The sequence below is a fragment of the Chaetura pelagica genome, unplaced genomic scaffold, assembly GCF_000747805.2.
Source record: "Chaetura pelagica isolate M959 unplaced genomic scaffold, ChaPel_1.0 scaffold441, whole genome shotgun sequence".
Classification (NCBI taxonomy): domain Eukaryota; kingdom Metazoa; phylum Chordata; class Aves; order Apodiformes; family Apodidae; genus Chaetura; species Chaetura pelagica.
Window position 1 is genome coordinate 531,372 of NW_009952164.1, and position 11,162 is coordinate 542,533.

The following is an 11,162-nucleotide window of genomic DNA, read 5'->3' on the forward strand; positions in this document are numbered from 1 at the left end:
GTATCCCCAAAACATAGGCTTTCAAAGCTTTGAAGGAATATCCAGGGACCTAGCTGCTTCCCAAAAGAGTTTGACTGCATTTCTCACTGCATTGTTTTTACTCAGTTACGGACTCATCACAGAATATGTCCTTCAACAATGTTGCCTGAACTTAGAAACTTAAAATTGACATAAATACACATGTTGAAAGAATTAGCTATAGACCTATTACATACTTCTATAATAAATTAAAAAATGAAATAAAATGGTTTCTTAAGTAACTATAGATAGTCCTTTACATATTATGTGCTTTGTGGAGAAGATAAGTTCAGTGAGACTAGAATCTATGGACTTTAAGGGTTTTAAAACTGTTTTAAGACTCAGGTTTTTTAAGACTAACTCATGACTGTTATGATCGAGTGCTGGTGATAATTATGCTTAAGTAGGAGACAGAGCTTGATGATCTTCAATGGTCCTTTGTAAACAGCACTTCCACGATCCTCAAATTGCAGCATCTGCCTGTATTATATTTTTTTACATTATATAAGTAGACATACAAAGAGAATTTTAGAAGAAAAAAGGTAATTAAAAAACCATATTGCTTTCTTCAGACTGTGTGGGTCAGAGGCCAGCATCATCTTCAAAATACAACTTTCCATAGGATTTTACTTCTTGTCACATTCAAGCCTCTCAGCCACAGTACAGCTGTAACTATGCATCACTTTCAACTTAGGTAGATCCCCAGATTCAGGTAAAATCCCTTTGACTTAGGCAGACTCCACCCAGCTACAATCAGACAAGTTTTAAAATTTCTAAATACCTGGTAGCAGTATGTTCAAGAGACAGGACTGTCACAATGTGATGTGTGCAGCAGCATTCACTGAACATCAGTGAATGAACCAATGGTGAGTGTGTGCAATCCACCTGACCTCTTTCTGCACACATGTGCTACTTCTTCACCTTCCCAGCAATTGTTTTTCACCTCACAGGCCTAAAAAAAAATGGTTTGGAAAAGAAAAAGACTGCCGTGTGTCATGATTTTCATTACTGACATGGAGCTGACTCATAAGACCCAGAAAACCTGATGTTATATGGGAAGATGGTGACAGCCACAGTGACAGCTGGATCTTTGAAGACCTTTCAAACAGGGTTCTTATAGCCTTTGCCTTATGGACTGAAGCCTCACCACAGCAGCAAGAGAGGACCAAGGGTTTGATGATGATGTTAGCATGCCTCTAAGTCTTGCATTAAGTCACAGTATTTTTTCATAAGAAACTGAATAAACCAAGGAAGTAAAATACCTACCTTTTTCTGGGAAGAAACAAACAAACAAACAAACAAGACACAAACAAGCTAAAGGAGGGCCTTCAGAAGACAAGATGATCAGTTACAAATTTGCGATTGGCAGGTGTTCTATATAAAACAACAGGCTAGAATTGATAACACTTCCTGTGTCAGCTTTTGAGATATCTAAACGACATTGGCAATGTTAGAGCAACCCAGGGTTAAGAGAGAGCAAAGAACAATTAAAGCTGTTCTGACTTTCTTGTATCTGGACGACAAGTCCTGGCTCTATCTGTCTCCCAAATATTTATCTCAAATGCAAGTGTTTAGAAACAAGAAGATGAAAGGTGAGTTCTGACATAAGTATATACAATGGAAGCACATCTGTATATGTATTATGGTAAAGGCTAGGAGACACAATTCTTAATGGTTACTGCACAGTCATATCCGTTCCTTCATTTCCATGTCTATGTGATCACACACAAATTTGTGCTATCAACATTCAGTTTTATTTCTCCATTTGCTGCAGATATTTTTCAGCTGTAGTTTAGATACTGATGTTTTAACTGTGTGTTCTTTTGCCTTATTTCTTCCTCCTTCATCTCTATTGCATCTGGTTTCATCAATGCAGTGTAGAAAGGAAGGGGAAATGTGCCAAATACTGCATATTTGATATCTGAAGTGTGCCTATTGACCTTTGACTGGGATAGATATTTTAATCCCACACTTGAAAATTACCCTTCAAAAGACTTGAATTCAAATTGCCAACATGATAATGTCATTTTCTAATCTGATGTGACTGGAATCATAACACTTGCTTTGATGTGCAGTATAATCCAGCATGACTGATCAGGTGCAACCTGCCATAACACTGCAAAGGGCAGTGCATCATGCTCAGAAATTAAAACCATCTTATTTCCTGGAAGTCATAGTAAAAGGAATCTACCTGAATTTTACATATTAAGTTTTTTTTTCAGAAGTTTTTTTAACTCAACAGTGACCCAACAGTGTTTTACTTGTCTCTTGAGTCTGACTCTAGTTCCTGCTACAGCATCTGCATCTTGGCTACTTTTCTATCAAGAAATAGGCAAATGTCAAAACATTGTAAAATATCTAACCGTTTTATTTAAACTGTATAAGAATAGTCTGCTTAGAAGCAATGCTGTTTGAACCTTTTAAACTCACTGTCTCTCTAGCTGCTTGCAAGAGTTGCTTCCTTTTGTCAATGCAGAAAATACTTCTTTGTGGTCCGAGTGCAGAATAAAGCAGCATTCGGTAGCACTAGAAATTAGCAGCTGTTTATCTTTTCTCTCCTGCTATTTCAGTTTAAAGCACTTGGAGAAGATTTTACAGAATCCTCTGTTTTCCCACGTGATTTCATAAATTACTTGCAAGTCTCACCCATACAATCTGGGGCAACTCTTTCAAGCCCTCTGGAAATGACAGAAAACTCTCATGATAAAGCAATGAAGAAATAGGTAGAAGTATATGAGATTATTACCTGAGTGAAGGATGTGGAGAAAAATGAAAAGGGATCATCTTACATAACCAATCAGTCTACAACACATAATTTTTTGCATAATTATGTAATGTGCTGTTGGAATATTAAGTTTCCTTTAACAACAGATTTGAAATGAAATCTGATTATACACAGAACAGTAATACCCAATATTTCTCAATATACATTCCGTAGGTGAGGACACTGAACAGAGGGAAGTAATGCTCTGTAAGAATGGAGGTAAAGATGTGATACACTGATGTGTTCAGTTGTCATATTTATCCACAGAGGTGAGCACCTCACACAAGAAGGATATTTCTTTCTCCAATGTGTGGATACTTCATATCAGCCCTGCTCTTTATTTTACATAAGTTAAGTAGGCTACAAAGCATGATTTCCTCTTTCTGACAAGGAAAGGATTGTAGACAATCTGAAATAGAAAAGCAGTTTTAAAAATAGATGGTAATTGAGACTTCTATTTCCATTACAAACTCAAATATGTAAACCTAATTATTTGCTTTCTGACTAAAAAGCCTTATAGGAACTTGCCACTTTGCTTCTGCTTCTTTGGGGTTAGAAATTCAGGAAGGGAAGGCTAGATGAACACAATGTTCCTGTTCTTGCGGAGAGAAGAAGGTGTTTAAAAGCTTTTAAAGAATTACTTAGGCTTCTGATGCAATAGGAGTTGCAACAGCATTTTCTGAAGAGAGTGAGATGCAAAAAGTAGTGAAAGTTACAGAGTAAATAGTTTTCTGGCTTAAAGTTTCTCAGCAAATCCTTGAGATGAAGCAATAATATATTAAAACAAACAAACAAACAAACAAAAAAACCTATGTGTAGGAATCACTCTCACTTGATAATAATATTCCTTCGATTGGGACAAGCAATTCTGCAAGCGTTTAGGGTTAAGGGCACCACACTGATAACAGCCTACACCTTGAAAAAGTAGTCTGAATTTGACAGCTCACTTCCCGTAAATGTAATCTCTAAAAATGGTCCTCCTTATGATTCTAATTTCCAACATGATATGTCATTTTGTAATGTGAGATAACTAGAATGATAACACACACCACAAGATGAAACACAGTCTATTGTGATTGATCAGATGCAACATAACGCATCACAGGGCAATGCATTTCACTTGAAATTTTAACCCAAGCTATGTATATGGAAAACTGCAATAAAAGAGAAAACCTATATCTCATCTAGTAGAATTGCTGAAGATTTGAGGGCTATATTTATCCTATTGTCTTGTTAGCAGAACCTGCTGATGTGACACACACCCATCTACCCATACGTCCAAAGAGGAAGTGATGTTGCTTTTCCCTATCTAAAAGGGAAATTACAAATTATTTTTATCTAGGTGCCTTTTCCACAAAGTCTTTCTTACATGTGTATCCTTGCTGGATGACACTCAAGCTGCCTTCCCCCTCAGTTCACTCTAATTCATCAATATTTATCCTGACAAAGTTTTGCCTGGAATTCCAAAGTCAGTTATAGTGCTGTGATTGTCACTGGATGAAGCAGGAAAAGATATTGCAGTTATACAGATGCATATAGAACGAGCATATTCTCACTTCTGTTCTGTATCCAGAATTTTAAACTAACACTTTTGTTACACCTAATGCTATTAGTGTTAATGAAAAAAATGCCAAAATGTCAAAACATTTTCTGCAAACTTATTAATACCAGTGCTACAGGATGAGCAGTAATGTCTTCAAACTTAAAGACTGTAGATTTAGATTATATATTAGGAAGAAATTCTTCACCATGAGGGGCATGAGGCACTGAAACAAGTTGCCCAGAAAAGTTGTGAATGCCCCATCCCTGAAGTGTTCAAGGCCAGGCTGGACAGGACTTTGATCAACCTGGTCTACTGGGAGGTGTCCCTGCCCATGCAGGGAGGTTGGAACTATATGATATTTAAGATCCCTTCCAACCTAACTACTCTGATTTAATAATAATAATATGTCTAGGAGTGGGGATTAAGAACTTTACTCCATATTTTGTATTGGGCTTCTGACAACTTTGCCTTTCTATTTACATAAATCAGTAAAAAAACTCCCCTTTGAGCTGTTTTTGAAGACCTGCTAAGATTTTGCTAAGAACAGGCCTTTTAATTCTCATCAATTTCTCCTCTCTTTTCCAAAGAAAGGACCATGCTTTTACTTCTCTAGAACAGAGAATAGAGAAAGCAGCCTTCAAGACTTATTTTTTTTTTTTCCTTTTTTTTTTTTACATAGGGTCTAAACACTCCATGCAGATTTTGGGAGGTTTTCCCCCAAAATATATACATAGGACCTTTTCCAAGGGCTATTGAAAGGCCTTTAAAAGCTTCTTATTTTAATGATTTTACAGTGGAACCTAAAGAAAAGCAGTGCTGTAAGAAGAGCAAATATATGATTTGACTGAATAGAGAATTTCTAAAATAAAGAAAATACAGGAAAAAATAGAGATAGGTAAAGTGTTCTGGAGTAGAAGAACCAGAACAAGTTTCAATGTGGACTAAACTTGGAAGAATCTTTGAGTCAAAGAGAAGGCTAGACTGAGAAAACTGAGAACTGAAAGGATTGGAAAAGATAATATTATAACTCATGATTTCTTATCCATAGGTAAATCTGTAATGTTTAGAATAACCTCTTTTTGAAGACATACATAATAAAAACAAATGTGGTGGTAGAGAAACAGTTTTGAATTCCTGCAGATTTGCTGAGCTGTGAATTCAGAAAAGGTAAACCTCTGAAAGAGGGAATTTAAAAGCATTTTAAAATGCAACATTTAGATAAAACAAATAAACAAATAAATAAGTGGTTATAATAGAAAAATAAAAATAAAACAAAATATGGGATAATCTGAAATATTCTCTTCCATTTTTTTAAATTTGAACAACAGAAGCTGTTACCTGTCCTACCTTACTCCTAAACACTGAAACCCAGAAAGAAAAAACAAGGGACAAAAAAACCAAACCATTTTACACTCCTACAAAATTACACATATTTATATTTCAAAGAATCATTGCATTCTAATTATTCACAGTACTGCTATGACTTTTCACTCTACTTTGAATTTCTTCCCCTTAATAGCAAGTCTCCTTGCTTTCTCTTTTAATGTAGCAATACTACAGAATCTAAAAGAAGAAAGGTAAAGAAAGAGAGAAAGAAGGATAGACTGAGAGTGAAAAGCCTGACAACTGTGTAACAAACAAGAACATAGTAGAAAAAAAATGTATTGTACTGAAGCTGAAAATTCTTTTTGAAAAATGTCAGAAGACCAGGTAGATTATTAAGCAATACAGTAAGATAATTATTTGTTTGCCTTGTTTGTACAATATTAACTACCTAATTTGTAAGGCATGGTGATAGAATTTAAATGCTAATAAAATCTTAACTGAGCTGATGTAATCACAACAAAACAGATTTTATATGAGTACATATCCTGTGTGGAAGGAACAAAATACCCAGCAGGACCAGAACCCTGGACTTCCACAGGGCAAACTTTGGTCTCCTCAATCATCTATTAAGGGAAATCCCATGGGACAGGGTGCTAGAAAATAAAGGAGCTCAAGATAGCTGGTCAACATTCAAGGACCACTTCTTGCAAGCACAGGATCAGAGTGTCCCAATGGTTAGGAAATCTAGTAAGGGTGCTAGGAGACCTGCATGGTTAAAGAAGGAACTACTGGGCAAACTTAAGTGGAAAAGGAAAATCTATAGATCATGGAAGGAGGGGCTGGTCACTTGGGAGGAATATAGGACTGTTGTCAGAGGATGTAGGGAGGCAATTAGGAAAGCTAAGGCCTCCTTGGAACTTAACCTTGCAAGTCAGGTTAAGGATAATAGAAAGGGCTTTTTCAAGTACATAGCTAGCAAAACTAGCAATAGAGGCAATATTGGCCCATTGAGGAATGAGGTGGGAGCCCTGGTGACAGAGGATATAAAGAAGGCAGAGGTGCTGAATGCCTTCTTTGCCTCTGTCTTCACTCCTGCAGGGTCTCCCTATGAGCCCCAGATTCATATAGCCCCAGAAGAAGTCAAGATAGAGGAAGAGTTTGACATGGTAGATGAGGATTGGGTTAGGGATCAGTTGAGTAATCTGGACATCCATAAATCAATGGGTCCAGATGGAATGCACCCAAGGGTGCTGAGGGAGCTGGCGGAGGTCATTGCTAGGCCACTCTCCATCATCTTCAGTAAATCATGGGCAACAGGTGAGGTGCCTGAGGACTGGAGGATAGCAAATGTCACTCCAGTCTACAAGAAGGGCAAGAAGGAGGACCCGGGTAACTATAGACCGGTCAGCCTCACCTCCATCCCTGGAAAGGTGATGGAACAACTTGTTCTTGTGACTATCTCCAGGCACATCAAGGACATGGGGGTCATCAAGAGCAGTCAGCATGGTTTTATCAAGGGTAAATCATGTTTGACTAACCTCATAGCCTTCTATGAGGAAATTACTAGGTGGATAGATGATGGTAGAGCGGTAGATGTGGTTTATCTTGATTTCAGTAAAGCATTTGACACCGTCTCCCACAGCATCCTTGTGGATAAGTTGATCAGGTATGGGTTTGGTGACCAGGAAGTGAGGTGGATTAGGAACTGGTTGAAAGGAAGGAGTCAGAGAGTTGTAGTCAATGGGGTAGAATCTGGTTGGAGGTGTGTTACTAGTGGAGTCCCACAAGGGTCGGTGCTGGGACCGGTGTTGTTCAACATCTTCATCAACGACCTGGATGAGGGTATAGAATGTACCCTCAGCAAGTTTGCTGATGACACTAAGCTGGGAGGAGTGGCTGACACACCAGAAGGCTGTGCTGCCATTCAGAGAGACTTAGATAGGTTGGAGAGTTGGGCGGGGAGAAACATGATGAAATTCAACAAGGGGAAGTGCAGAGTTTTACATTTGGGGAAGAACAACACCATGTCCCAGTACAGGTTGGGGGCTGAACTGCTGGAGAGTAGTGTAGGTGAAAGAGACCTGGGGGTCCTGGTAGACAGGAGGATGACCATGAGCCAGCAATGTGCCCTTGTGGCCAAGAAGGCCAATGGCATCCTGGGGTGTATTAGAAAGGGTGTGGTTAGTAGGTCAAGAGAGGTTCTCCTCCCCCTCTATTCTGCATTGGTGAGGCCACATCTGGAGTATTGTGTCCAGTTCTGGGCCCCTCAGTTCAAGAAGGACAGGGAACTGCTTGAAAGAGTCCAGCGCAGAGCTACGAAGATGATTAAGGGAGTGGAACATCTCCCTTATGAGGAAAGGCTGAGGGAGCTGGGTCTCTTTAGCTTGGAGAAAAGGAGACTGAGGGGTGACCTCATCAATGTTTACAAATATGTAAGGGGTGAGTGTCAGGGGGATGGAGTTAGGCTTTTCTCAGTGATTACCAGTGATAGGACAAGGGGTAATGTGTGTAAATTGGAGCATAGGAGGTTCAAGGTGAATATCTGGAAAAATTTTTTTACTGTGACAGTGACAGAGCCCTGGAACAGGCTGCCCAGGGAGGTTGTGGAGTCTCCTTCACTGGAGACATTCAAAACCCACCTGGATACGTTCCTGTGTGATGTACTCTAGGTGACCCTGCTCTGGCAGGGGGGTTGGACTAGATGATCTTGGAGGTCCCTTCCAGCCCCTAAGATTCTATGATTCTATGATTCTATGAAACTCAGCTCCAGTGAGCCCTGCCTTCTTACCCCCTAAACCTGCACTTCAAGACTCAATGGGTGAAGTTTGGCAGCTTCTCTACCCAAGTGCCACCTGGAGCTGCAGAGCTCTGCACCTGCAGGGGGAAGCCCCAGATCTGCTGAACATGCAGCTGCCCAGTGCACCTGCAGGTCCCTGCCCAGGGCAGCTCCCTCGGGAACACCAGCAGGGCAATGTCCCCGGCTCACCTGAGATGTAAAGAGCTGATCTCTGTCCTTCGCTGCTCAGGGCATGTCGGACCGAGCAGGAGAGCTCCTGCCTCATGCCCTTGGTGAGGATGATGCTGCTTTCTGCTGTGAAGAGGCCGCTCTGGTCCTGGGTGATATTTTCCGAGAGAGACGGGAGGTGCTGGCCCTGGGGATCCTCTGGGGCTGTGGGACCCAGCCGGACGAGCGGCAGGACACCCGGATCCCCCCGTCCTGGTAGCGCTGCAGGGCCAGGCGGGGGGCAGAGCCGCTGGCTGCGGGAAACAGAGAGTGCTGGGTGATCCTGGGGAGCCACAGAATCATGGAATGGGTTGGTTTGGAAGCAACCTTAAGAATAATTTAGTCCAACCCCTCTGCATGGGCAGGGACACCTCCCACCAGCCCAGGCTGCTCCAAGCCCCATCCAACCTGCCCTTCAACACTGCCAGGGATGGGGCAGCCACAGCTTCCCTGGGCAACCTGGGCCAGGCTCTCACCACCCTCACAGCAAATAATTTCTTCCTCATGTCTCACCTCAATCTCCCTCTGCCGCTTTTCATCCATCCCCCCTTGTCCTCTCCCTCCCTGCCCTTTTCCGAGGTCCCTCCCCAGTTTTCCTGGAGCCCCTTCAGGCACTGGAAGCTGCTCTAAGGTCTCTCTGGAGCCTTCTCTTCTCCAGGCTGAACACCCCAACTCTCCCAGCCTGTCTCCAGAGCAGAGCTGCTCCAGCTCTCTATTCTTCTTTGTTACTTCCTCTGGACTCACTTCAACAGCTCTATGTCCTTCTTGTGGGTGAAGCCCAGAACTGGACCCAGCACTGCAGGGGGGGGTCTCACCAAAGCTCAGTAGAGGGGGAGAATCACCTCTCTTGCTGGTCACAGGATGGTGGGTATTGGGAGAATAAGGTGGCCTGGCCAATAAGGTTCCCCTCCCTGACAAGAAGGGCTGAATTTTGACAAATCCCAGGGGGTTTTGAAGACGTGTCACCTGGAGTCATGAAGTTTCTTGCAGTCATTTTCACATAACTCAAAGATCTGCCCTCGAGGCTACTACTGCAGCAAAACAACCTGCAGGCCTGGTTATTAAAATATAAACATGCAAACCAAAAGATTCTTATTACATTACCCAATGCCAAATTTTTCCTCATACCCACTTATATTAAGAAAATAACATCAAGAACACTTCTGAAGCAGGTAGCACACCTCACGAGCAACTTGTGGCTCCTCAGTGGGCAATTTTACCTCTCTGAGATATTCCTGGTATTTTCAACCACAGGACTTAATAAAACCATTTCCAAAGCAACAACCTGAAACCACTGCTGGGAAGGACAGGGACGAAGATTCAAGCAAGTAAACTGGAGGTCCCAGAGCCATGAACTACAGACCTGTCACCTTCAGCTCCACCACAGCGTCATCGTAATCTGGGTCACGGTGAATAAAGCAGGTGTAATTCCCTCTGTCAGACAGTTGGACACGGAGAATTTTCAAGTCCGCGCTGCCCCTGGCAAGGCCGTCCCGCGGCAGCGCCGTGCGGCCCTGGAACTGCAGCATCTGCTCCCCGTACTGGTCCTGGCCCCCCTTGTAGCGATGCACGAAGGGCGAGAACTGCTCCCGAAACCAGGTCACCTCCAGGTCCCCGCTCTGCCCTGGGGAGAAGTGGCAGGGCAGCACCACATCCTTGCCCACGGCCACGGTGATGGAGCCGGGGGGTCCTGTCACGTTGAGCAGAGCTGGGAGAAACCCCCGGGGGCAGAAGAAACAACTGTGAGGTTTTTGTGGAGTCTGAGAATCATGGGATCATAGAATGGTTTGGGTTGTGAAGGGACCTAGAACATCATCAAGTTCCAACCCCCCCCCCCAAGAGCAGGGACACCTCCCACCAGCCCAGGCTGCTCCAAGCCCCATCCAACCTGCCCTTCAACACTGCCAGGGATGGGGCAGCCACAGCTTCCCTGGGCAACCTGGGCCAGGCTCTCACCACCCTCACACCAAAGAATTTCCTCCTCATGTCTCACTTCAATCTCCCCTCTTCCAGTTTTAATCCATTCCCCCTCATCCCATCCCTCCCTGCCCTTGTCCCAAGTCCCTCCCCAGCTTTCCTGGAGCCCCTTCAAAAAAGCCTTCTCTTCTCCAGGCTGGACACCCCAACTCTCCCAGCCTGTCTCCAAAGCAGAGCTGCTCCAGCCCTTGGATCATCTCTGTGGCCTCCTCTGGACTTGCTCCGAGAGCTCCATGTCCTTATGTTGAGGGCTCCAGAACTGGACACACCACTCCAGGTGGGGTCTCACCAGAGCAGAGGGGCAGAATCAGCTCCCTGGCTCTGCTGGCCACACTTCTTTTGATGCAGCCCAGGATGTGGTTGGACTTCTGGGCTGCAAGTGTACTGCTGGCTCATGCTGAGCTTCTCATCTACCAAGACGCCCAGTTCCTTCTCCTCCAGGCTGTTGTCAATCCATTCTCCCCTCAGCCTGGATTTGTGCCTGCGGTTGTACCGACCCGGGTGCAGGACCTTGCACTTGGCCTTGTTGA

At 43.1% G+C, this 11,162-nt stretch overlaps 1 protein-coding gene across 1 annotated transcript in view; it reads right to left on the minus strand.

The window, feature by feature from the left end:
* The window catches only part of LOC104397333 (butyrophilin subfamily 1 member A1-like), a gene marked incomplete at its 5' end in the record, with an annotated part of 20,544 nt that extends 10,181 nt beyond the window's left edge, over window positions 1-10,363 (minus strand). Inside the window, 3 exon segments of the mRNA XM_010007285.1 lie at window positions 8,638-8,814; window positions 8,817-8,909; window positions 10,019-10,363. Coding sequence (XP_010005587.1) covers window positions 8,638-8,814; window positions 8,817-8,909; window positions 10,019-10,363 — 615 coding nt within the window.
* Window positions 10,364-11,162: the final 799 nt, after the last annotated feature.